This window comes from Danio rerio, chromosome 20 (genome assembly GCF_052040795.2).
Source record: "Danio rerio strain M-AB ecotype USA chromosome 20, GRCz13ab, whole genome shotgun sequence".
NCBI lineage: Eukaryota > Metazoa > Chordata > Actinopteri > Cypriniformes > Danionidae > Danio > Danio rerio.
In genome coordinates this window covers 14,044,538-14,071,860 of record NC_141040.1, presented here as the reverse complement: position 1 = coordinate 14,071,860, position 27,323 = coordinate 14,044,538, and the positions used below count along the sequence as shown (strand labels likewise).

Here is a 27,323-nt window from a genome sequence, read left to right as displayed (position 1 = left end):
CACTAAACAGCATCATTCTTTTTGTTTTAGACAACATTTCATGCAGTGTTGAACATGTTAAAGCAAGTTTCAAATAAAAATCTTTGTCTCTGACTGAGTTTGCATTACTGTTTAATTTGATCTCTCTGCTGGCTGGGAAAAGCTTATTCTGAGGTCTAATTCACAAAGTGATAAAAACAGCTTCAGCCACTAAAAACATTATTCTTTTTATTTCAGACAACATTTCATGCAGTGTTAAACATTCTAAAGCAAGTTTCAAGTGAAAATCTGTGTCTCTGACAGAGTTTGCATTACTGCTTAATTTGACCTCTCTGCTGGCTGGGAAAAGCTTATTCTGAGGTCTTATACAGCAAGTGACAAAATCAGCTTCAGCCACTAAAAGGCCTCATTCTTTTTGTTTCAGACAACATTTCATGCAATATTGAACATGTTAAAGCAAGTTGCAAGTGAAAATCTTTGTCTCTGACTGAGTTTGCATTACTGCTTAATTTGACCTCTCTGCTGGCTGGGAAACGTTCGAGGTTACAGAAGTAACCCTTCGTTCCCCGAGGAGGGGAACGGAAGTGCCATGAATGGGAGGATTCGGATCAGAAGCCGCTTATCTGGAGAGTATTGAACGGGCCAATGAATGAAATTAATTGGCAGCGTAAGCTTGCGCAGGTGTGCGACATCTGCAATCATCTCAGCATATAAGCACACCTGAAGCCAGCAGACGCCATCCTTTTAAGCTGAAGAGACTTTCAAACAGCTAAGGGACAGTCATTATGGCGACGGAATATGGCACTTCCGTTCCCCTCCTCGGGGAACGAAGGGTTACTTCTGTAACCTCGAACGTTCCCCTTCGGTTGGGGAACTTCAGTGCCATGAATGGGAGAATATGGAAAGCGCCATAATGACTGCACCTTACCAACACCCCCGATGAGGAGATAGTCAAGCAAGCGTGACGCACCCACATCATGGGGGGCGCGGTCCTCCAACGTGTCCCTGGCCCTAATTTATCCTACTTCAACAGAAGTTTTACGGATTTAGATATATTTTTTGGGAAGTCGTGAGCATCTAGATAATTCTAGGAAATACGACAGTACGTTGGGAAGCGTGCAATCCCGATAGGGAGGACGCTGCGGAGGCCATCCGTTACCCAAGGGGGGGATAGATGGCAGAATTTACCTATGGACTAGCCCTAAAAAGGGGGAGTACGCATAGCAAAGAGTGGTTAGCGGAGAGGGAAGACACGGGTCCGCCCAGGGGGGGGACTTAACCGTGGCGGAATAAGCATATGGGATCGCCTAGTGGGGATCACGCATAGCAGGCACCTATACCCAAAACGCGGGCTGACCAGCGGGCAGACCTACAACGTAGTGGGCCAGCAAGTGACTCCTCCGCTGAGTCAGTGCTGGGGGCCACGGAGGAATCTGCAGGGCTCACCTGACGGGGAACTTTACTGACAGATAAAAAAGGCGCACGTACCTCCGTGTTAGGGAGAATGGCGCAGCAAGCGTGTTTCAACACCCTACCGAGTTGTCTCCTCAATCACCAAAGGGTTACCTAATACCCTTGAGGAAACCGGCTCCACTCGCAGATTGTAAAACCTTGCAAATGTGTTGGGTGTCGCCCAGCCCGCAGCTCTACAGATGTCTGTTAGAGAGGCGCCGCGTGCATGCGCCCAAGAGGATGCAACGCTCCGAGTGGAGTGTGCACGTACTCCCGGGGGACACGGCTGACCTCGACTCGAATAAGCGAGTGAAATGGCATCCACAATCCAGTGGGATAATCTTTGTTTCGATACGGCACTTCCCTGCTGCCGACCGCCATAACAGACAAAGAGCTGCTCAGATGATCTAAAATTCTGAGTACGGTCCACATAAATGCGCAGAGCGCGAACTGGACAAAGTAAAGAAAGGGCTGGGTCTGCCTCCTCCGGGGGCAGCGCTTGCAGGTTCACTACCTGATCTCTAAAGGGGGTGGTAGGAACCTTGGGCACATAACCGGGGCGGGGTCTCAGGATAACGTGAGAGTAATCCGGCCCGAATTCCAGGCACGAGTCACTGACCGAAAATGCCTCCAGGTCCCCGACCCTCTTGATGGAGGCCAACGCAACCAGCAGAGCTGTCTTCAGGGACAGAAATCTTAGAGATACTGATTCGAGTGGCTCAAAGGGATCGGATCGCAGACTCGTGAGAACGAGGGCGAGATCCCAAGAGGGCATGAGAGGGGGGCGAGATGGATTAATTCGCCTAGCACCCCTAAGGAACTGGATGACCAGGTTATGCTTTCCCACGGTGCCGCCAGCTACCGCGCTATGATAAGCGGAGATGGCGGCCACGTAAACCTTGAGAGTGGAGGGCGACAGCCTGCTGTCCAACTTCTCTTGAAGGAAAGAGAGCACAACACTAATCTGGCAATTTCGGGGGTCTTCTCTGCGAGAGACGCACCATTCAGTGAATAGACTCCACTTCAGGGCGTAGGCGCGCCTCGTGGAGGGGGCTCTAGCCTGAGTGATGGTATTAACCACCGCAGTCGGTAGGTTACCTAAGTCTTCCTCGCGTCTAGGGACCACACGTGGAGGTTCCAAAGATCGGGGCGAGGGTGCCAGATGGTGCCCTGTCCCTGAGAGAGTAGGTCCTCTCTCAAAGGGATCCGCCAGGGGAGGGCCGTCGCGAGGAGTGAGAGCTCTGATATCCAGGTCCGGTTGGGCCAAAGGGGCGCAACTAGCAGAACCTGTTCCTCGTCCTCCCTGACCTTGCACAGAAACTGCGCGAGCAGGCTCACTGGGGGAAACGCATACTTGCGCATGCCCCGAGGCCAGCTGTGGGCCAGTGCATCCGTGCCGAGAGAGCCCTCGGTCAGGGAAAAAAACAACTGGCAGTGAGCGTTCTCGGGGGAAGCAAACAGATCGATCTGGGCCTCCCCGAATCGCGCCCATATCAGCTGAACAGACTCGGGGTGGAGTCTCCATTCTCCAGGGCGTAACAGCTGTCGTGAGAGCGCATCGGCTGCACGATTGAGCGTGCCTGGGACGTGAATGGCGCGCAGCGATTTCAGCCGCGGGTGACTCCAGAGGAGCAGACGGCGGGCGAGCTGAGACATGCGGCGAGAGCGCATACCCCCCATGCGGTTGATATACGCCGCCGCCGCCGTACTGTCCGTCCTGACCAGCACGTGTTGCCGCTCCAGCACCGGTAAAAAGCGGTGGAGAGCGAGGAACACTGCCAACAGCTCTAGGCGATTGATATGCCAATTCAGCTGGGCACCCTTCCAGAGGCCCGCAGCCGCATGCCCGCGACACACGGCCCCCCAACCCGTGTTGGAAGCGTCTGTTGAAACAACAACATGGCTGGACGCCTGTCCTAGAGGCACACCGGCCTGTAGGAACGAGGGGTCGTTCCAAGGGCTGAGGGCGCGGCGACACAGCGCAGTAACCGAGACCCGGTGTGTGCCCGCGTGCCATGCGCGTCTGGGGACCCGATCGTGAAGCCAGTGCTGAAGTGGTCTCATATGGAGCAACCCGAGCGGCGTGACGGCGGCTGCGGATGCCATATGCCCCAGGAGCCTCTGAAAGAACTTCAGTGGGACCACTAGTTTGCTGTCGAGCTCCCTCAGACAGTTCAGCAACAGGCGAGCGCGTTCCTCGGAGAGGTGCGCTACCATGGTGATCGAGTCCAGCTCCATCCCGAGAAAAGAAATCCTCTGCACGGGGGCGAGTTTGCTCTTTTCTCGGTTGACCTGAAGCCCCAGTAGGCGGAGATGCCGAAGCACCTCGTCCCTGTGCATAATCAATTGCTCCCGCGAGTGGGCTAAATCAGCCAGTCGTCGAGATAATTGAGTATGCGAATGCCCGCGAGCCGAAGGGGCGCTAGGGCACCCTCCGCGAGTTTGGTGAAGACCCGCGGAGACAGAGAGAGCCCGAAGGGGAGGACCTTGTACTGCCACGCTCGACCCTCGAACGCAAACCGCAGAAATTGGCGGTGGCGTGGAAGAATGGAGACATGGAAATACGCGTCCTTCAGGTCTATGGCTGCAAACCAATCCCGAGGACGAACGCATTGGAGAATGCGCCTCTGCGTGAGCATTCTGAACGGCAGCTTGTGCAGACAGCGGTTCAAAACGCGCAGATCTAGGATTGGCCGTGACCCACCGCTCTTTTTGGGTACGATGAAGTATGGGCTGTAAAACCCACTCTCCATCTCGGCTGGAGGAACCGGCTCGATTGCACCCTTCGCCAGGAGGGCAGCAATCTCCTCTCGCAAGACAGGGGCGGACAGGGGGTTGACCCTGGAGAAATACACGCCCGTAAACTTGGGGGGCCGTTTCGCGAACTGAATCGCGTAACCGAGTCTGATTGTGCGTATGAGCCACCGCGAGGGGCTGGCCCGCGCTAACCAGGCAGGCAGAGCCCTCGCTAATGGAGTCATCGCTACAATCGCTGACGTACCAGCGGTGGGGCAGCGCGGAGTGGGTGTGCTGATCCGGGAAGCACGAGGGTCCCGCGGAAAAGCTGGAGGAGAGCGATTCGCTCTGGCTCCGCACCCTGACTCCGGAGAGGGGGCTGGAGGGCTGAGGGAAGGGAGACCGTCCCCCCAGCGCTCGTGAGCCACTGGCGAAGCACGTAGAGTCTGCGAGCCGGAAGGCAGCGCGTCCCGGACTGGCAGAACTCGTGCAGTCACATCCGGGGAAGGGAAAAAGTGCTCTTTTACTGATGTTTTGGTGGCACTGAAAAGTACCGTTGTTATCGGGGCCCCGCCCTCCAGCGGGGAAAGAGCAAGTTTCCTCTTCTCCGGATGGCCTGTCTCAGGGACGCTTCGCGGTCCGTTTACCGGACTTAACGGCGCCCTGGGCAGGAGGGGCTGCCTGCTTTCGAGGTGAACGCCGCGCCCGCTTGGCCGGAGGCGCAGGCGGGGGCGGGGCAGCACTCGTTGGCGGGCGCCCTCGGCGAGGAACAGCGGAGGTGGATGGCTCGGCGGGCGGAGCGGGCTTACGGCCACGCCGATAGATGACATTGCCCATCGCATCCGACTGCTCTTTCACCGCCTTGAATTCCTGGGTGAATTCACCGACGGTGTCGCCGAACAGGCCAGCCTGGGATATGGGCGAGTCAAGAAAGCGAACTTTGTCAACGTCGCGCATATCGGCCAGGTTTAGCCAGAGGTGGCGTTCCTGAACCACAAGTGTGGACATCGTCCTCCCCAGCGCACACGCGGCGGACTTAGTAGTCCGAAGAGCATAGTCGGTCGCGGTGCGCAGCTCATGTAATAAGCTTGGGTTGGACCCGCCCTCGTGCAGCTCGGCCAGCGCCTGCGCTTGGTAGCGCTGGTAGGTGGCCATCGCGTGCAAAGCAGAAGCAGCCTGGCCCGCAGCCTTATAAGCTCTGGCTCCGAGGGAGGCAGACAACCTACAGGCTTTGGACGGGAGGCGGGGCAAACCCCGCCACGTAGAGGCGCCGCGCGGACAAAGATTGACCGCGATAGCGCGCTCCACTGACGGGATCGCCTCATACCCCCTGGCAGCTCCGCCGTCAAGGGCGGTGAGGGCGGAGGCACTCGCAGCACGGGCAGAGAAAGGTGCCCTCCAGGACTGCGTGAGCCTACTGTGCACTTCCGGGAAGAAGGGGACGAGAGGCTTCGAAGGCTTCGCCTTCTGGTCCTCTACGTAGCACCCATCTAGTCGGTCCGGCCGCGGAGCTGGGGGATAAACCATCTCCAACCCCACGGCCGAAGCAGCCCGGGAAAGCACGGCTAACATGTCCGCTTCAGGATCCGATTTGACAGCGCTCACCTGCCCGGAGGGGGCGAGCGGGTCCGGATCTTCGTCGGACAGTGAAAGCCCACCCTCCGATGCCGCGGAGGACATCTGATCTCCGGTGTCAGCGAGTGTGAGAGCTACCATCTGGTTAGACGGATCACTCTCACCACCCGAAGCTTGGATGGAGCGCCGTGAGGAGCGAGAGGTCCGCGAGCCCGTGGGCGGCGGATTAGCTCCCGCTGAAACCCTCAGATCTGCCCGAGCGCCCGCTGCTTTTTTAGAAGAGGAGGCAACTGGGGTGGCTCGCTCTCTTGCGAAAGTTAGCCGCGATCTTAGCTGTGCAACGGTCATGGCATCGCAATGACGACATGAACCGCCCGCGAGCACCGCATTAACATGCTGGACCCCCAAACATGCAATGCAGTGATCGTGTCCATCATCCGGAGACAGGAAACCCCCGCATCCAGAAACGCACAGTCGGAGCGCCATCCTGAAAAGGACGTGCTGCACGACTGTGTTGCTCTTTTAGGAAAGTTGCAACTATACGCACCGCTCTGGAGGACCGGACCCAAAGAACCGCAGGCAAGGGAGTAACCCAGCTCGACCGTCTGCCACCGCGAAGACCCACTCTGGACCGGGAGACACACTCGTTCGCTCTGAAGTGCTGATCAGCAAGAGGAACCCTCATCGACTCACTCAGAAAGGATCTGAAGCGAAAAGGATGGCGTCTGCTGGCTTCAGGTGTGCTTATATGCTGAGATGATTGCAGATGTCGCACACCTGCGCAAGCTTACGCTGCCAATTAATTTCATTCATTGGCCCGTTCAATACTCTCCAGATAAGCGGCTTCTGATCCGAATCCTCCCATTCATGGCACTGAAGTTCCCCAACCGAAGGGGAACGCTTATTCTGAGGTCTCATACAGCAAGTGATAAAATCAGCTTCAGCCACTAAAAGGCCTCATTCTTTTTGTTTCAGACAACATTTCATGCAATGTTAAACATGTTAAAGCAAGTTGCAAGTGAAAATCTGTGTCTCTGACTGAGTTTGCATTACTGCTTAATTTAAGCTCTCTGCTGGCTGGGAAAAGCTTAATCTGAGCTCTATTTCACCGAATGATAAAAACAGCTTCAGTCACTAAACAGCATCATTCTTTTTGTTTTAGACAACATTTCATGCAGTGTTGAAAATGTTAAAGCAAGTTTCAAGTGAAAATCTGTGTCTCTGACTGAGTTTGCATTACTGCTTAATTTGAGCTCTCTGCTGGCTCGGAAAAGCTTATTCTGAGGTCTAATTCACCAAGTGATAAAAACAGCTTCAGCCACTAAACAGCATCATTCTTTTTGTTTTAGACAACATTTCATGCAATATTGAACATGTTAAAGCAAGTTGCAAGTGAAAATCTGTGTCTCTGACTGAGTTTGCATTACTGCTTAATTTGGGCCCTCTTCTGGCTGGGAAAAGCTTATTCTGAGCTCTAATTCACCAAGTGATAAAAAGAGCTTCAGCCACTAAACAGCATCATTCTTTTTGTTTTAGACAACATTTCATGCAGTGTTGAACATGTTAAAGCAAGTTGCAAGTGAAAATCTGTGTCTTTGACTGAGTTTGCACTACTGCTTAATTTGCCCTCTCTGCTGGCTGGGAAAAGCTTATTCTGAGGTCACATACAGCAAGTGATACAATCAGCTTCAGCCACTAAAAGGCCTCATTCTTTTTGTTACAGACAACATTTCATGCAATATTGAACATGTTAAAGCAAGTTGCAAGTGAAAATCTGTGTCTCTGACTGAGTTTGCATTACTGCTTAATTTGGGCCCTCTTCTGGCTGGGAAAAGCTTATTCTGAGGTCTAATTCACAAAGTGATAAAAACAGCTTCAGCCACTAAACAGCATCTTTGTTTTTGTTTCAGACAACATTTCATGCAATGTTAAACATGTTAAAGCAAGTTGCAAGTGAAAATTTGTGTCTCTGACTGAGTTTGCATTACTGCTTAATTTGGGCCCTCTTCTGGCTGGGAAAAGCTTATTCTGAGCTCAAATTCACCAGGTGATAAAAACAGCTTCAGCCACTAAAAAGCATCATTCTTTTTGTTTTAGACAACATTTCATGCAGTGTTGAACATGTTAAAGCAAGTTGCAAGTGAAAATCTGTGTCTCTGACTGAGTTTGCATTACTGCTTAATTTGAGCTCTCTGCTGGCTGGGAAAAGCTTATTCTGAGCTCTAATTCACCAAGTGATAAAAACAGCTTTAGCCACTAAACAGCATCATTCTTTTTGTTTTAGACAACAATTCATGTAATGTTAAACCTGTTAAAGCAAGTTGCAAGTGAAAATCTGTGTCTCTGACTGAGTTTGCATTACTGCCTAATTTGACCTCTCTGCTGGCTGGGAAAAGCTTATTCTGAGGTCTCATACAGCTAGTGATAAAAACAGCTTCAGCCACTAAAAGGCGTCCTTCTTTTTGTTTTAGACAAGATTTCATGCAATGTTAAACATGTTAAAGCAAGTTGCAAGTGAAAATCTGTGTCTCTGACAGAGTTTGCATTACTGCTTAATTTGGGCCCTCGTCTGGCTGAGAAAAGCTTATTCTGAGTTCTCATACAGCAAGTGATAAAAAGAGCTTCAGCCACTAAACAGCATCATTCTTTTTGTTTTAGACAACATTTCATGCAGTGTTGAACATGTCAAAGCAAGTTGCAAGTGAAAATTTGTGTCTCTGACTGAGTTTGCATTACTGCTTAATTTAAGCTCTCTGCTGGCTGGGAAAAGCTTATTCTGAGGTCTCATACAGCTAGTGATACAATCTGCTTCAGCCACTAAAAGGCTTCCTTCTTTTTGTTTTAGACAACATTTCATGCAAAGTTAAACATGTTAAAGCAAGTTGCAAGTGAAAATTTGTGTCTCTGACTGAGTTTGCATTACTGCTTAATTTGGGCCCTCTTCTGGCTGGGAAAAGCTTATTCTGAGCTCAAATTCACCAAGTGATAAAAACAGCTTCAGCCACTAAAAAGCATCATTCTTTTTGTTTTAGACAACATTTCATGCAGTGTTGAACATGTTAAAGCAAGTTGCAAGTGAAAATCTGTGTCTCTGACTGAGTTTGCATTACTGCTTAATTTGAGCTCTCTGCTGGCTGGGAAAAGCTTATTCTGAGCTCTAATTCACCAAGTGATAAAAACAGCTTTAGCCACTAAACAGCATCATTCTTTTTGTTTTAGACAACATTTCATGTAATGTTAAACCTGTTAAAGCAAGTTGCAAGTGAAAATCTGTGTCTCTGACTGAGTTTGCATTACTGCCTAATTTGACCTCTCTGCTGGCTGGGAAAAGCTTATTCTGAGGTCTCATACAGCTAGTGATAAAAACAGCTTCAGCCACTAAAAGGCGTCCTTCTTTTTGTTTTAGACAAGATTTCATGCAATGTTAAACATGTTAAAGCAAGTTGCAAGTGAAAATCTGTGTCTCTGACAGAGTTTGCATTACTGCTTAATTTGGGCCCTCGTCTGGCTGAGAAAAGCTTATTCTGAGTTCTCATACAGCAAGTGATAAAAAGAGCTTCAGCCACTAAACAGCATCATTCTTTTTGTTTTAGACAACATTTCATGCAGTGTTGAACATGTCAAAGCAAGTTGCAAGTGAAAATTTGTGTCTCTGACTGAGTTTGCATTACTGCTTAATTTAAGCTCTCTGCTGGCTGGGAAAAGCTTATTCTGAGGTCTCATACAGCTAGTGATACAATCTGCTTCAGCCACTAAAAGGCTTCCTTCTTTTTGTTTTAGACAACATTTCATGCAAAGTTAAACATGTTAAAGCAAGTTGCAAGTGAAAATCTGTGTCTCTGACTGAATTTGCATTACTGCTTAATTTGAGCTCTCTGCTGGCTGGGAAAAGCTTATTCTTTGCTCTAATTCACTAAGTGATAAAAACAGCTTCAGCCACTTAACAGCATCGTTCTTTTTGTTTCAGACAACATTTCATGCAGTGTTGAACATGTTAAAGCAAGTTGCAAGTGAAAATCTGTGTCTCTGACAGAGTTTGCATTACTGCATAATTTAAGCTCTCTGCTGGCTGGGAAAAGCTTAATCTGAGCTCTAATTCACCGAATGAAAAAACAGCTTCAGCCACTAAACAGCATCATTCTTTTTGTTTTAGACAACATTTCATGCAGTGTTGAACATGTTAAAGCAAGTTTCAAGTGAAAATCTGTGTCTCTGACTGAGTTTTCATTACTGCTTAATTTGAGCTCTCTGCTGGCTGGGAAAAGCTTATTCTGAGGTCTAATTCACAAAGTGATAAAAACAGCTTTAGCCACTAAAAGGCCTCATTCTTTTTGTTACAGACAACATTTTATGCAATATTGAACATGTTAAAGCAAGTTGCAAGTGAAAATATGTGTCTCTGACTGAGTTTGCATTACTGCTTAATTTGGGCCCTCCTCTGGCTGGCAAAAGCTTATTCTGAGCTCTAATTCACCACTAAACATGTTAAAGCAAGTTTTAAGTGAAAATCTGTGTCTCTGACTGAGTTTGCATTACTGCTTAATTTGACCTCTCTGCTGGCTGGGAAAAGCATATTCTGAGGTCTCATATACAGCTAGTAATAAAAACTGCTTCAGCCACTAAAAGGCCTCATTCTTTTTGTTTCAGACAACATTTCATGCATTATTAAACATGTTAAAGCAAGTTGCAAGTGAAAATTTGTGTCTCTGGCTGAGTTTGCATTACTGCTTAATTTGGGCCCTCTTCTGGCTGGGAAAAGCTTATTCTGTGCTCTAATTCACCAAGTGATAAAAACAGCTTCAGCCACTAAACAGCATCATTCTTTTGTTTCAGACAACATTTCATGCAGTGTTGAACATGTTAAAGCAAGTTGCAAGTGAAAATCTGTGTCTCTGACTGAGTTTGCATTACTGCTTAATTTGAGCTCTCTGCTGGCTGGGAAAAGCTTATTCTGAGGTCTCATACAGCTAGTGATAAAAACAGCTTCAGCCACTAAAAGGCGTCCTTCTTTTTGTTTTAGACAACATTTCATGCAGTGTTGAAAATGTTAAAGCAAGTTTCAAGTGAAAATCTGTGTCTCTGACTGAGTTTGCATTACTGCTTAATTTGAGCTCTCTGCTGGCTCGGAAAAGCTTATTCTGAAGTCTAATTCACCAAGTGATAAAAACAGCTTCAGCCACTAAACAGCATCATTCTTTTTGTTTTAGACAACATTTCATGCAATGTTGAACATGTTAAAGCAAGTTGCAAGTGAAACCCTGTGTCTCTGACAGAGTTTGCATTACTGCTTAATTTGACCTCTCTGCTGGCTGGGAAAAGCTTATTCTGAGGTCACATACAGCAAGTGATACAATCAGCTTCAACCACTAAAAGGCCTCATTCTTTTTGTTACAGACAACATTTCATGATATATTGAACATGTTAAAGCAAGTTGCAAGTGAAAATCTGTGTCTCTGACTGAGTTTGCATTACTGCTTAATTTGGGCCCTCGTCTGGCTGAGAAAAGCTTATTCTGAGTTCTCATACAGCAAGTGATAAAAAGAGCTTCAGCCACTAAACAGCATCATTCTTTTTGTTTTAGACAACATTTCATGCAGTGTTGAACATGTTAAAGCAAGTTGCAAGTGAAAATTTGTGTCTCTGACTGAGTTTGCATTACTGCTTAATTTAAGCTCTCTGCTGGCTGGGAAAAGCTTATTCTGAGGTCTCATACAGCTAGTGATACAATCTGCTTCAGCCACTAAAAGGCTTCCTTCTTTTTGTTTTAGACAACATTTCATGCAAAGTTAAACATGTTAAAGCAAGTTGCAAGTGAAAATCTGTGTCTCTGACTGAATTTGCATTACTGCTTAATTTGAGCTCTCTGCTGGCTGGGAAAAGCTTATTCTTTGCTCTAATTCACTAAGTGATAAAAACAGCTTCAGCCACTTAACAGCATCGTTCTTTTTGTTTCAGACAACATTTCATGCAGTGTTGAACATGTTAAAGCAAGTTGCAAGTGAAAATCTGTGTCTCTGACAGAGTTTGCATTACTGCATAATTTAAGCTCTCTGCTGGCTGGGAAAAGCTTAATCTGAGCTCTAATTCACCGAATGAAAAAACAGCTTCAGCCACTAAACAGCATCATTCTTTTTGTTTTAGACAACATTTCATGCAGTGTTGAACATGTTAAAGCAAGTTTCAAGTGAAAATCTGTGTCTCTGACTGAGTTTGCATTACTGCTTAATTTGAGCTCTCTGCTGGCTGGGAAAAACTTATTCTTAGGTCTAATTCACAAAGTGTTAAAAACAGCTTTAGCCACTAAAAGGCCTCATTCTTTTTGTTACAGACAACATTTTATGCAATATTGAACATGTTAAAGCAAGTTGCAAGTGAAAATATGTGTCTCTGACTGAGTTTGCATTACTGCTTAATTTGGGCCCTCTTCTGGCTGGCAAAAGCTTATTCTGAGCTCTAATTCACCACTAAACATGTTAAAGCAAGTTTTAAGTGAAAATCTGTGTCTCTGACTGAGTTTGCATTACTGCTTAATTTGACCTCTCTGCTGGCTGGGAAAAGCATATTCTGAGGTCTAATATACAGCTAGTAATAAAAACTGCTTCAGCCACTAAAAGGCCTCATTCTTTTTGTTTCAGACAACATTTCATGCATTATTGAACATGTTAAAGCAAGTTGCAAGTGAAAATTTGTGTCTCTGGCTGAGTTTGCATTACTGCTTAATTTGGGCCCTCTTCTGGCTGGGAAAAGCTTATTCTGTGCTCTAATTCACCAAGTGATAAAAACAGCTTCAGCCACTAAACAGCATCATTCTTTTTGTTTCAGACAACATTTCATGCAGTGTTGAACATGTTAAAGCAAGTTGCAAGTGAAAATCTGTGTCTCTGACAGAGTTTGCTTTACTGCTTAATTTGAGCTCTCTGCTGGCTGGGAAAAGCTTATTCTGAGGTCTCATACAGCTAGTGATAAAAACAGCTTCAGCCACTAAAAGGCGTCCTTCTTTTTGTTTTAGACAAGATTTCATGCAATGTTAAACATGTTAAAGCAAGTTGCAAGTGAAAATCTGTGTCTCTGACAGAGTTTGCATTACTGCTTAATTTGGGCCCTCGTCTGGCTGAGAAAAGCTTATTCTGAGTTCTCATACAGCAAGTGATAAAAAGAGCTTCAGCCACTAAACAGCATCATTCTTTTTGTTTTAGACAACATTTCATGCAGTGTTGAACATGTTAAAGCAAGTTGCAAGTGAAAATTTGTGTCTCTGACTGAGTTTGCATTACTGCTTAATTTAAGCTCTCTGCTGGCTGGGAAAAGCTTATTCTGAGGTCTCATACAGCTAGTGATACAATCTGCTTCAGCCACTAAAAGGCTTCCTTCTTTTTGTTTTAGACAACATTTCATGCAAAGTTAAACATGTTAAAGCAAGTTGCAAGTGAAAATCTGTGTCTCTGACTGAATTTGCATTACTGCTTAATTTGAGCTCTCTGCTGGCTGGGAAAAGCTTATTCTTTGCTCTAATTCACTAAGTGATAAAAACAGCTTCAGCCACTTAACAGCATCGTTCTTTTTGTTTCAGACAACATTTCATGCAGTGTTGAACATGTTAAAGCAAGTTGCAAGTGAAAATCTGTGTCTCTGACAGAGTTTGCATTACTGCTTAATTTGGGCCCTCGTCTGGCTGAGAAAAGCTTATTCTGAGTTCTCATACAGCAAGTGATAAAAAGAGCTTCAGCCACTAAACAGCATCATTCTTTTTGTTTTAGACAACATTTCATACAGTGTTGAACATGTTAAAGCAAGTTGCAAGTGAAAATTTGTGTCTCTGACTGAGTTTGCATTACTGCTTAATTTAAGCTCTCTGCTGGCTGGGAAAAGCTTATTCTGAGGTCTCATACAGCAAGTGATACAATCAGCTTCAGCCACTAAAAGGCCTCATTCTTTTTGTTACAGACAACATTTCATGCAATATTGAACATGTTAAAGCAAGTTGCAAGTGAAAATCTGTGTCTCTGACTGAGTTTGCATTACTGCATAATTTAAGCTCTCTGCTGGCTGGGAAAAGCTTAATCTGAGCTCTAATTCACCGAATGAAAAAACAGCTTCAGCCACTAAACAGCATCATTCTTTTTGTTTTAGACAACATTTCATGCAGTGTTGAACATGTTAAAGCAAGTTTCAAGTGAAAATCTGTGTCTCTGACTGAGTTTGCATTACTGCTTAATTTGAGCTCTCTGCTGGCTGGGAAAAGCTTATTCTGAGGTCTAATTCACAAAGTGATAAAAACAGCTTTAGCCACTAAAAGGCCTCATTCTTTTTGTTACAGACAACATTTTATGCAATATTGAACATGTTAAAGCAAGTTGCAAGTGAAAATATGTGTCTCTGACTGAGTTTGCATTACTGCTTAATTTGGGCCCTCTTCTGGCTGGCAAAAGCTTATTCTGAGCTCTAATTCACCACTAAACATGTTAAAGCAAGTTTTAAGTGAAAATCTGTGTCTCTGACTGAGTTTGCATTACTGCTTAATTTGACCTCTCTGCTGGCTGGGAAAAGCATATTCTGAGGTCTCATATACAGCTAGTAATAAAAACAGCTTCAGCCACTAAAAGGCCTCATTCTTTTTGTTTCAGACAACATTTCATGCATTATTGAACATGTTAAAGCAAGTTGCAAGTGAAAATTTGTGTCTCTGGCTGAGTTTGCATTACTGCTTAATTTGGGCCCTCTTCTGGCTGGGAAAAGCTTATTCTGTGCTCTAATTCACCAAGTGATAAAAACAGCTTCAGCCAATAAACTGCATCATTCTTTTTGTTTCAGACAACATTTCATGCAGTGTTGAACATGTTAAAGCAAGTTGCAAGTGAAAATCTGTGTCTCTGACAGAGTTTGCATTACTGCTTAATTTGACCTCTCTGCTGGCTGGGAAAAGCATATTCTGAGGTCTCATATACAGTTAGTGATAAAAACAGCTTCAGCCACTAAAAGGCTTCATTCTTTTTGTTTTAGACAACATTTCTTGCAATGTTGAACATGTAAAAGCAAGTTGCAAGTGAAAATCTGTGTCTCTGACTGAGATTGCATTACTGCTTAATTTGACCTCTCTGCTGGCTGGGAAAAGCTTATTCTGAGGTCTCATACAGCTAGTGATAAAAGCAGCTTCAGCCCCTAAAAGGCCTCATTCTTCTTGTTTCAGACATTTCATGCAATATTGAACATGTTAAACAAGTTGCAAGTGAAAATCTGTGTCTCTGACTGAGTTTGCATTACTGATTAATTTTAGCTCTCTGCTGGCTGGGAAAACCTTATTCTGAGGTCTCATACAGCTAGTGATAAAAACCGCTTCAGCCAATAAAAGGCTTCATTCTTTTTGTTTTAGACAACATTTCATGCAATGTTGAACATGTTAAAGCAAGTTTCAAGTGAAAATCTGTGTCTCTGACTGAATTTGCATTACTGCTTAATTTGACCTCTCTGCTGGCTGGGAAAGCTTATTCTGAGGTCTCATACAGCTAGTGATAAAAACAGCTTCAGCCACTAAAAGGCCTCATTCTTTTGGTTTCAGACAACATTTCATGCAATGTTGAACATGTTAAAGCAAGTTGCAAGTGAAAATCTGTGTCTCTAACTGAGTTTGCATTACTGCTTAATTTGGGCCCTCTTCTGGATGTGAAAAGCTTATTCTGAGCTCTAATTCACCAAGTGATGAAAAGAGCTTCAGCCACTAAACAGCATCATTCTTTTTGTTTCAGACAACATTTCATGCAATGTTGAACATGTTAAAGCAAGTTGCAAGTGAAAATCTGTGTCTCTGACTGAGTTTGCATTACTGCTTAATTTGACCTCTCTGCTGGCTGGGAAAAGCTTATTCTGTGCTCTAATTCACCAAGTGATAAAAACAACTTTAGCACCTAAACAGCATCATTCTTTTTGTTTTAGACAACATTTCATGCAGTGTTGAGCATGTTAAAGCCAACCCTATCTCACAGCGAAATCGTACGAATTCGTACGTAGTAACCAAGTGGCTAAATCGTACGAATTCGTACGAGCTGGGTCGTACGAATTCGTACGATTTATTCACCGCCTTTAGATCACCTGTAAATTCGTACTAATTCGTACGATTTAATCAAGCGCCATCTCATGGGTTTTTTTCTTCTCGTTTGCAAACCATCGCGATATTTACTGCAGTTTGCATATGCCACTTCTTGGTAAGTACACTGTAACACGGCTCCTAAATGTTCTATATATGTGCATTAGCAGTAATTTATCAATAAGAAATTAATGCTATTGTTTGCTGGATGTCATCAGTCATCTGTGCGTCTGTATTTTTGTGCGTTTCTACCTTGTGACGTATACCCGCGTAAAATACTATAGTAATTTATAGTAAATACTAGCGAACGGTTTTGTTGATTCTTGAGTTGCTATGGTAACTAAACAGCTGCAGTAATGTAAACAAATTACTCAATACTTTACCACGTTTTAACTAGGGTATATTATATACACCAAAGTTACTGTGGTAAAAGCTTGTATACCACGGTACTTTTTTCCCAATAGTCAATACTACAGTATGCTGTAGTATTCGTTATCAAAGTCTTGTATTGCAAGTTTTAAAATAGAATGCACTTTGCTACGTTGCAGTATTTATTTGCAAATTATTATAGTATTGTACATGTGGAAATGCTTATGTATAGTTATTTACAGTACTGTTATTTGCTTTGTCTTGCAGATACTCTCACTCTCATCACATTCATCTATTCTTCACTCCATTAAATACAACACAACGGCTCTTTTAAGAGCCATCATTAGCTAAAATCTCACTCAATTTCTCTCTCTCTCACTCACTCTCTCTCTCATACTCATCTTCTTCTCACACTCTCTCTCTCTCTCTCTCTCACACACACACACACATACACACACACACACACATACACAATTTATATTTTCACTTTTTTTTCTCTTCAATATGGCATCTTGTCAAAAGTCAGATTTTGACCAGTTATGTGAGGAAGCTGCCATTCTTACAAGGGAACTTGAATGCAAAGCAGCAAATTCTGCACTTGAAGCAGCTACCAGGGAGGCTGAACAAGTTCTACAGACGTTTAACCTTCCACCAGTAATGTTTTTTTTTCAAGCAATTTATTTTATATTATTTTAATAGCTTCATTAAATCTTAGTTTGTTAGCTGTTAATAGATATCAAAGTTTTTGCTTAACATCCTATATATGTCTTTTTAGTTAAATACACAGAAGACCAAACGTGCCTGCAGCTCCCTTCCCAAACCAGTTTCATTCGTGGAGAGGGATCAGTTTGGTCATCTTGTGCCTAAACGAAGAAGGCAGAAATCTTCCAAGGCAAACATTTGCGATGGTATGGCTATAATAAATTTTAGCATATTGTGTATTATTGTAGTGGACACACACATATTTCTTATAATGTGTAGCACCATCATACATTTTCTGTAATGTATAATTATATAAATCTATTTTTTTTTTAGCTACTGTGATCAATAGTGCAGGTATGTCTTCATCTTTGGGATCTGGTCAAAGAGACATTGATCATAGTGAGTAATAACTCCAACAATTTTCAAAGTAACTAGCCGTGCATGGTTATTATTACTATTTTGTCATTTGCTCCATTGTTCTTATTTGAAGGTCCATCACTGTCTGCTCACACTGTTTGGGCAGCAGCGGAAAGCATTGGTAAGTATTTCTCTGTAATGGTCAGTCTAACCAACTGCCATGAACACTATAATTGCATTTATTTTTTCCTAATACAGAAACTCTTCATCAAGAAATTGAGGACCTGCTAGGTGATACTGATCACATTAAGTGTTCAATTCCGACTTCCTCAAACACATGGGCAATTCGCATTGAGCAGTCTAAAAAGAAGTGGGCAGCTTTAAGGCCTGAGATGCTGGATTCTTTATTATCTGCTGAATATACCGAGATTAGGCAGTGCCAGCACTGCCTACTGAAGCGATCTGTCATACGATGTAAAGACTGCATTCCCAAGCAGCTATTATGTCCAGAGTGTGATATTTTGCTCCACAAAAGAAAACTTCACAACCGTGAAACTGATGTGGAAGGATTCTTTAGGCCCATATCCCCAAGTACTTTGATTAAGATGGATAGTAGAGGACAATTTCTATTTGAAGAAAAAGGCATGTATATGTTTTTTCTTTTTGTTCATAATCTTGAAACTTATCGTATAGATTTCTGTTACAATAATGATGCAGCAATGCTAATCATATTAAGGTTTGAAATTTGTTTCCAGATAGCCTTTTGCCCCTTGAGACACCTGAAGAAATTTGCAACTGTTCAATTGATTCCATTGTGGTGTCAGAGGGTAAAAAGGCAATTCTCATAGGAATTGATGGTAAGCTGAGAGGATTTAAAAAAAATTGTTTAATATTTCTATTATAAATGTATTATATATACTTTATTTCAATAGGTCGTTACAATGTCAGCTTGCCAGAATTCAAATGCTTAAAATGTAACGTAAGCAGAACAACCAACATTCCACTGTTGGTCCGCTCTGGATACTGGCCTGCCACAGCAAGCTGCGAAACTATTTACAAAATAGATGTCTTTGTGTCTTATGATCACATGAAGCTGACTGCTCCTGGAATGTCCAGACAGTCTTTTACCGGTTTACTGGAACAGCGGACAGAGTTCTTTGGCCGAGTATCAATTAAAACATTTTCAGAATAATTTCTTTCTCAATTTTGGCAGTGCAATATTTTCTTATTGGGTTTATGGTTTTTGTTGTTTTTTAGGATGGAAAGATCTGTGCTGATGCATTTCAAAGAAGCTTTTTTGAGTGGAGATACTGTCAGTTTGAAATTGATCAGCTCTGTGGGCTAAAAGTGTTCGACTGTCCAGCCTGTTCTCCATTTATGCTAGCTGTGTCAGTAGATGGCAACAGGAAAATGTATCGCTTCAAAAGAGGGTAGGTGAATTTCTGTATCTGTGTGAAAAGCATTTCTAAAAAATATTCAATACCAAAGCTTTTAATTAAATTGTTGTGTATCTATTTTATAGAGCTGAAGACCATGGCCTGTTTAAGGGTGTCTTTGTCTGTGAGGATGATGATGTTTCCAAGTTCGTGGACTACATTAATAATAAAACAAAGCATGTAAGTTCCATTATTCCTTTAACAATTGTAATTTTTCATCGCCAAATAAAGTAAAATAAAAATGTAAAAAAAAAAAAATGTTTTTAAATGTGTTTATCTGTTAGCATATTTTTGTACACAGACAAATTCACATATGTAATTTAATACTACATTGTTGAATCTTCATGTTTCTTTTACTTTGTTCTCATTTGGTAAGTCATCTGGCAAAGGTGTTTGTGGATCAAGTCAATGGACTGCAGCACGAGAGTCTGTCCCAATGAAATACAACAAGCTGGATGAGGAGGGGATGGAGGTAGCTGTCTGTCGGCATGGTGTGCTCCTAAGAAGTTTGAACATGATGAGAGGGGAAATATTTGCATATCCCATGTTTCTACAAAAGGAGCTGACACCACGCAATGTGCAGTTCATGTGCACTGATGTAATATGCAAGTACTGGCCATATCTGCAAAGAGTAGTTAGAGACTGTCCAGAGCTGTCTCCTCTCCTGGACATGAAGCCATTCCTGTCAGTTATGCATGCAAAGGCCCACTCCTGGAAATGTGAGGTAAACTATTTTCCAGAACATGAAGGTATCTGTTTGTGACTTGGATGCTTCTATGGTCTGACATTGTTTAATTCTGTAAAATATTTCACTTCCACTCTCAAGATTAAATGGGGTGGTCGAAACCAAGAAGGAGCAGGCACCACCCTGGGCGAAGAGGTCGAACAAGTAAACAGCTTCTTGTCAAGAACTGCTATATGCAGTAAATACATGACCAAAGGAGGTAACTGTATGACTGCAAACATATTCAAAGTACACAAATGCCAGATTTAGGATAAAGTGATTGACAAAATGAATTTCATTATGAATTTTTTTTATTATTCAAATTTTGACAAATTATATATCATTCACAAAGGTGTGATACAACTACAAAACTAGTATGCAACATTAATGTGAGCTTTTGATGATTTATGTTTTTTTTTTATATAGCTAGAACAGACATGATTACTATTCAGGCCATGGCATGGAATAAACGCAAAATTGAGAACCTTGCAAAATTGTTGTCCCGAAGATTACAAAAGGTATATTTCTAAATTACTTCTCTCTTACTTAGGTGGAAATGTAATAATTGTTTTGCAAACAAATTTGGTATCCATTATAAAACATGAAAACCATAGTGAATTTCAATTCAAGTGTACTTGTTATGAAAATGTTCTACTCTACTTTTATTTTAAAACGCTCATTAAATATCCCTTATATTTTTGTTTTAATACATGCACCTTTATGGTATTGTCATTCATTAGACAAAAGCAAAAATTCAGGAAGCTTCCAGAAACATTACTGCATTAAAGACAGAATTGGCAATAACAGATGACACGCTTAAAGCCTGGAGCAAAGAAATCCAGGAATGGGCTGATACAGGTAGGTATATTTTGTATTTCATATATATATATATATATATATATATATATATATATCATACATGTGTTTATTTTAAGACATAACAGTACACACACATTTATTATACATAAATACATAACTTATTTTTGATGCAATTAATCACGGTTAATTTTTTTGCCCTGCAGTAGTTTTAAGCCTTTCATTGACATAATTTAGACAACTGACAGTAATGATGTGTAAAATTGTTTATTATTGAAATTACATTCCATACCTTTCATATAATCATGATGTGCATATGTATGTCTTATCAACAATTTAGCAACAAGTGAGGCGAACATGGGCAGTGACCAGGGGCTCCAAAAGACGATTGAGTCGCTTTATGTGAGCATCAGGCAGAGGAAGCAAGATCTTTACCGTCAATCAGGTTATATAACTTTAGATATTATTCAAACACATTTGTTGGGTTTTGTCTGATTAATCTGACCTGATTGATTGATCTGATTGTCTGAGTATTGAAATCTGGCTTCTTAAAACACATGGTCAATTTCCATGGTCCAGGCCAAAAAGAAGTGGGCAGCTTTGAGGCCTGAGATGGTGTAGTCTTTATTAATAGCTGAATATACAAAGATTAACTCCTGTTGGTGACTGTTGGCAGTAATCAGGGTTGTATAACCTGGCTGAACATGTTCAGTGAGCCTATGTTGGAGAATTCTGAACATGGCAGTTATTCTTCCTATATTTCTAAATCATCAAAAATCCAACAAAAGTTTTGATGTTTAAGGTTTGTCTGCATGTTTGTTTTAACATTGTTGCATTATTTTATAATATTTGTTTTATAAGAATTGGGAAAGCACAAGTTTGATGGGAAAAAGGTTTTAAATTGTCTTTTCATATTTATTACATATTTTTAAGATGGAAACAAGAGAAGACACAAAATCCGCAGAAAGATTTGGGAGGAAAAAGCTAAATTCATTGCAGCTATTGATGAATACAACAGGGCAGCACCTCAGAAATTGCAGTCAGCTGACACAATTCTGGCATCAGAGGGCTATGCATGGCCGTGGGTCTTGGATGAGCGTGGTATGTCTTGCTATCAGTTTAAATTTTGATGTATGGCCTGTGGTTATGTGTCACTTATCTGTTAACAGTGGGTATTAGGGCTCCTCAAAAATGTAATATACCATTTATTGCATACATATAGTAAGTTGTTGATCTGTCCATGGGGACAGTAAGATGGGGCCTTAATTTATTTGTACCTTTTCAGTGGGGACTATTATTTTTTTGACTAGACTGGCCCAAAGGTGAATCATGAGCCTCGGAGCTAAATATAAATACTAATGACAAGAACAGAGACAAGAGGAAAAAGACAACAGAATGAATGACTTGAAAACTTGAAACATATTCTGATTCTTATTGGCTGTTGTAATTTTTCTCTAATTTATGTAGTGGTTAGTCAGAATCACTATCTGTCTGTTCCAAGTTGTTTTATATGCTTTCCGCAGTGTATATATACGTTTTGTTTATCAGTTATTGCAGCTAGCAACTTGTATATCATAACAAATTATGTGATGCCCTAAAATTGAGCATCCATCAATATACTAAAATCCCTTTTTGAGAGTTGTCATTAATGAAATGTGTAGTACATTCATCATAACTCTGATTTGTAAAAACTTGCTAAGTGTACTTATATAGATAACTAACATTTTAAAAGTTGGAATCACCATTGATGACATTGCTGCTTTTGATAACATGTTCACAGATAATCTTGTCATCAAAAAAAAGGCATTTGACCAACTGATGCTGCTGAACCGGCTTACTGAAGAGGAGTGTGTTGTCCTGAAAGAAATCAGAAATCACTGGAAATGCCTCAAAAGAGACCATTCTCTTCTAAATGATCTTTCAAGTAACATCGATGTTGATAAAGAACGGAATAGTAAGTCTTTCATACCTTTCTGTTAATATTTCAAAAATATGACCATAAAATCATGTTTTTAACAGAAGCTCAACTAACTGGTTATATATATAAATAGCTACTGCTTTCATCTTCTAAATACGTTCACTTTTGCTTTAATTTCTGCAAACAATTACAGTAGAACACTTTTAAGAAGTGAGTAATTATTGTGCTTTTTTATGTTACAGAACTTGACTGTGGACTTTCTGAAAAAGGAGTTTTAGGACTTCACTCTGTACTTCAGAAAAGAATGTGCTACCTCAGAACCCACATGTCCTCGGTTCAACAACTGTACACTAGTGTTCTTAACAATTGTGTTGAGTCTGCGAACATTATTGATGATGATTTTCTCGAAACGGATGAGGTGGATATCCAGTTTAGTTCAGACAATGATGATGAGGAGGTGGATAACGCTGAACTGTCATTTGAAATCTAAGCTAAGCTAAGCTTAGAGGAGAGAAAAAAGGATACACCTGCGCTTTTCTCCAGAGTTTTGCTCCAACTGTAATGGATGATTGGATATGATGTAACTTTATTTATAAAAATATTTAAACAATCTAGGGTGAAAATCAGGAGCAAACAACAGTACAAGGAGTAATCTAGAGAGAAATCCATATGAGTCACATTTCCAAGCTACAATGATTTATTTGTTTGATTACATGAGCTGCAAATTGTCCTTCATTTTTTAGGTAACATGGGGGAAAATGCTACGTCTGGGCATTTTAATATGAAAATATTGTTTTTGTCTTTGAATCCTTGTGTGCCTTTAAATTTGTCTTGTAAAAATTTTTATTTAGCACATGCTTTTATTCAAATGAAGCGGTAAGTCTTTTTTCCACATGGATGATTTGAAATGATGTTTACCTTTTTTGTATTTTATTCCTGTGAGCAATGTGTACTGTAAATTTTTAAATGCAAGAAATATATATATAAAAAAAATAACTCATTGTTTTAGTTTACATTATCTGCAGAATTTATTGCAGGAGTATTTTCTTGTATAAACAACCTTTTGTCAGGTATTTCTTGTAAGCACAATAAATGGATCTCTTGTTTGTTGACAAACAGTCACGAAAGTAGCTCTGATGACTTGTACATATCATCATAAGGCCTGTAGGCCTATAGAGAGTTTGAGTTTGTTATTATCTAGTTCCAGCACCAGCATTATCTGCCCATTCACTTTAAAACAGTGATACACATAATACTGACTGACATATTTTATAATTTAATAGAACCTTGATATAATAAAGTTGTAAGATACAGTATATTATTATACAGTAAATGACTTACTAAAGTATGTAAATTAGCCTTTAAAAAAATTAAATACACCAACAACAACATTTATTGACATTGAACTTGAAATGTAACTAAAAAACTACTTGTCACACTTTCTGTTACATAGACTGGCATAGCTGGTCATTTTTTTTAAATAAATATAAATTCCACTCTATGATTTATGGTATGATAAAAGAGAATCATAGGAAGCAATTAATTTCAGACGTGACTACATATTTGAAAGCCAAAATGTGTTGCTTTAATAAAAACACCGTTATCATTGAAAAGCATTAAACTTGAAATTATTTAATGGAAAGAAATGTAAATATTTGTTTTACATTTATAGAAATCTACATTCGTCTTGTTCTTCTCATAGATGACCATATATGGGCAAGAGTGCAATGTGTCTTTTAGTTAAACGGGGTTGTCATTGGCTGGACAGCACTACCTGAAATCGCTCTTATTGGACGATCATTTAAGCTCTATTAAAATCGCTTACTGATATAAAGTGTTTTTTTTGTTTTGCTCTTACATGTAAGTCTCAGATTCAGTCAACCATATCCGTTTTCTATGTTTAGAGTAATCATTACCTTAACGAGATCGCAACCCTAACTCTAACCCTAACTTTGCACCTAGAAAAACGTTCGAGGTTACAGAAGTAACCCTTCGTTCCCCGAGGAGGGGAACGGAAGTGCCATGAATGGGAGGATTCGGATCAGAAGCCGCTTATCTGGAGAGTATTGAACGGGCCAATGAATGAAATTAATTGGCAGCGTAAGCTTGCGCAGGTGTGCGACATCTGCAATTATCTCAGCATATAAGCACACCTGAAGCCAGCAGACGCCATCCTTTTAAGCTGAAGAGACTTTCAAACAGCTAAGGGACAGTCATTATGGCGACGGAATATGGCACTTCCGTTCCCCTCCTCGGGGAACGAAGGGTTACTTCTGTAACCTCGAACGTTCCCCTTCGGTTGGGGAACTTCAGTGCCATGAATGGGAGAATATGGAAAGCGCCATAATGACTGCACCTTACCAACACCCCCGATGAGGAGATAGTCAAGCAAGCGTGACGCACCCACATCATGGGGGGCGCGGTCCTCCAACGTGTCCCTGGCCCTAATTTATCCTACTTCAACAGAAGTTTTACGGATTTAGATATATTTTTTGGGAAGTCGTGAGCATCTAGATAATTCTAGGAAATATGACAGTACGTTGGGAAGCGTGCAATCCCGATAGGGAGGACGCTGCGGAGGCCATCCGTTACCCAAGGGGGGGATAGATGGCAGAATTTACCTATGGACTAGCCCTAAAAAGGGGGAGTACGCATAGCAAAAGAGTGGTTAGCGGAGAGGGAAGACACGGGTCCGCCCAGGGGGGGGACTTAACCGTGGCGGAATAAGCATATGGGATCGCCTAGTGGGGATCACGCATAGCAGGCACCTATACCCAAAACGCGGGCTGACCAGCGGGCAGACCTACAACGTAGTGGGCCAGCAAGTGACTCCTCCGCTGAGTCAGTGCTGGGGGCCACGGAGGAATCTGCAGGGCTCACCTGACGGGGAACTTTACTGACAGATAAAAAAGGCGCACGTACCTCCGTGTTAGGGAGAATGGCGCCGCAAGCGTGTTTCAACACCCTACCGAGTTGTCTCCTCAATCACCAAAGGGTTACCTAATACCCTTGAGGAAACCGGCTCCACTCGCAGATTGTAAAACCTTGCAAATGTGTTGGGTGTCGCCCAGCCCGCAGCTCTACAGATGTCTGTTAGAGAGGCGCCGCGTGCACGCGCCCAAGAGGATGCAACGCTCCGAGTGGAGTGTGCACGAACTCCCGGGGGACACGGCTGACCTCGACTCGAATAAGCGAGTGAAATGGCATCCACAATCCAGTGGGATAATCTTTGTTTTGATACGGCACTTCCCTGCTGCCGACCGCCATAACAGACAAAGAGCTGCTCAGATGATCTAAAATTCTGAGTACGGTCCACATAAATGCGCAGAGCGCGAACTGGACAAATTAAAGAAAGGGCTGGGTCTGCCTCCTCCGGGGGCAGCGCTTGCAGGTTCACTACCTGATCTCTAAAGGGGGTGGTAGGAACCTTGGGCACATAACCGGGGCGGGGTCTCAGGATGACGTGAGAGTAATCCGGCCCGAATTCCAGGCACGAGTCACTGACCGAAAATGCCTCCAGGTCCCCGACCCTCTTGATGGAGGCCAACGCAACCAGCAGAGCTGTCTTCAGGGACAGAAATCTTAGAGATACTGATTCGAGTGGCTCAAAGGGATCGGATCGCAGACTCGTGAGAACGAGGGCGAGATCCCAAGAGGGCATGAGAGGGGGGCGAGATGGATTAATTCGCCTAGCACCCCTAAGGAACTGGATGACCAGGTTATGCTTTCCCACGGTGCCGCCAGCTACCGCGCTATGATAAGCGGAGATGGCGGCCACGTAAACCTTGAGAGTGGAGGGCGACAGCCTGCTGTCCAACTTCTCTTGAAGGAAAGAGAGCACAACACTAATCTGGCAATTTCGGGGGTCTTCTCTGCGAGAGACGCACCATTCAGTGAATAGACTCCACTTCAGGGCGTAGGCGCGCCTCGTGGAGGGGGCTCTAGCCTGAGTGATGGTATTAACCACCGCAGTCGGTAGGTTACCTAAGTCTTCCTCGCGTCTAGGGACCACACGTGGAGGTTCCAAAGATCGGGGCGAGGGTGCCAGATGGTGCCCTGTCCCTGAGAGAGTAGGTCCTCTCTCAAAGGGATCCGCCAGGGGAGGGCCGTCGCGAGGAGTGAGAGCTCTGATATCCAGGTCCGGTTGGGCCAAAGGGGCGCAACTAGCAGAACCTGTTCCTCGTCCTCCCTGACCTTGCACAGAAACTGCGCGAGCAGGCTCACTGGGGGAAACGCATACTTGCGCATGCCCCGAGGCCAGCTGTGGGCCAGTGCATCCGTGCCGAGAGAGCCCTCGGTCAGGGAAAAAAACAACTGGCAGTGAGCGTTCTCGGGGGAAGCAAACAGATCGATCTGGGCCTCCCCGAATCGCGCCCATATCAGCTGAACAGACTCGGGGTGGAGTCTCCATTCTCCAGGGCGTAACAGCTGTCGTGAGAGCGCATCGGCTGCACGATTGAGCGTGCCTGGGACGTGAATGGCGCGCAGCGATTTCAGCCGCGGGTGACTCCAGAGGAGCAGACGGCGGGCGAGCTGAGACATGCGGCGAGAGCGCATACCCCCCATGCGGTTGATATACGCCGCCGCCGCCATACTGTCCGTCCTGACCAGCACGTGTTGCCGCTCCAGCACCAGTAAAAAGCGGTGGAGAGCGAGGAACACTGCCAACAGCTCTAGGCGATTGATATGCCAATGCAGCTGGGCACCCTTCCAGAGGCCCGCAGCCGCATGCCCGCGACACACGGCCCCCCAACCCGTGTTGGAAGCGTCTGTTGAAACAACAACATGGCTGGACGCCTGTCCTAGAGGCACACCGGCCTGTAGGAACGAGGGGTCGTTCCAAGGGCTGAGGGCGCGGCGACACAGCGCAGTAACCGAGACCCGGTGTGTGCCCGCGTGCCATGCGCGTCTGGGGACCCGATCGTGAAGCCAATGCTGAAGTGGTCTCATATGGAGCAACCCGAGCGGCGTGACGGCGGCTGCGGATGCCATATGCCCCAGGAGCCTCTGAAAGAACTTCAGTGGGACCACTAGTTTGCTGTCGAGCTCCCTCAGACAGTTCAGCAACAGGCGAGCGCGTTCCTCGGAGAGGTGCGCTACCATGGTGATCGAGTCCAGCTCCATCCCGAGAAAAGAAATCCTCTGCACGGGGGCGAGTTTGCTCTTTTCTCGGTTGAC

General features: G+C 43.6%; 2 protein-coding genes and 1 pseudogene across 3 annotated transcripts; 1 reads left to right on the top strand and 2 right to left on the bottom strand.

The window, feature by feature from the left end:
• Positions 1-829: 829 nt before the first annotated feature.
• On the bottom strand, positions 830-5,110 carry LOC147839112 (uncharacterized; annotated as a pseudogene). The gene has a single exon (XR_015518214.1). The product of XR_015518214.1 is annotated as an uncharacterized LOC147839112 (transcript).
• On the bottom strand, positions 1,041-27,323 carry LOC147839111 (uncharacterized). The gene is made up of 2 exons (XM_087298058.2): positions 24,767-27,323; positions 1,041-1,167 (listed from the first exon to the last, which is right to left on the bottom strand). Exon 1 carries the CDS (start codon positions 27,267-27,269, stop codon positions 26,130-26,132), a length of 1,140 nt encoding a protein of 379 aa, XP_087154184.1. The 5' UTR covers positions 27,270-27,323; the 3' UTR covers positions 1,041-1,167; positions 24,767-26,129.
• LOC101887144 (uncharacterized) lies at positions 15,719-23,263 on the top strand. Its single transcript, XM_087299018.1, has 18 exons — positions 15,719-15,941; positions 16,460-16,846; positions 16,968-17,100; positions 17,228-17,293; positions 17,385-17,432; positions 17,510-17,893; positions 18,007-18,108; positions 18,184-18,416; positions 18,509-18,681; positions 18,774-18,867; positions 19,064-19,411; positions 19,514-19,631; positions 19,838-19,929; positions 20,152-20,269; positions 20,568-20,672; positions 21,161-21,328; positions 22,008-22,181; positions 22,388-23,263. The coding sequence occupies exons 2-18, from the start codon at positions 16,697-16,699 to the stop codon at positions 22,633-22,635; spliced, it is 2,754 nt and encodes a 917-aa protein (XP_087155144.1). The 5' UTR covers positions 15,719-15,941; positions 16,460-16,696; the 3' UTR covers positions 22,636-23,263.

Coding starts and splice junctions, on each gene's coding strand:
- LOC101887144 (XM_087299018.1), top strand. CDS start 16,697: ATGGCATCTTGTCAAAAGTCAGATTTTGACCAGTTATGTGAGGAAGCT. Junction 18,109..18,183: donor AATTCTCATAGGAATTGATG/GTAAGCTGAGAG, acceptor TTATTTCAATAG/GTCGTTACAATGTCAGCTTG. Junction 19,412..19,513: donor CCCACTCCTGGAAATGTGAG/GTAAACTATTTT, acceptor TCCACTCTCAAG/ATTAAATGGGGTGGTCGAAA.
- LOC147839111 (XM_087298058.2), bottom strand. CDS start 27,269: ATGGAGCTGGACTCGATCACCATGGTAGCGCACCTCTCCGAGGAACGC.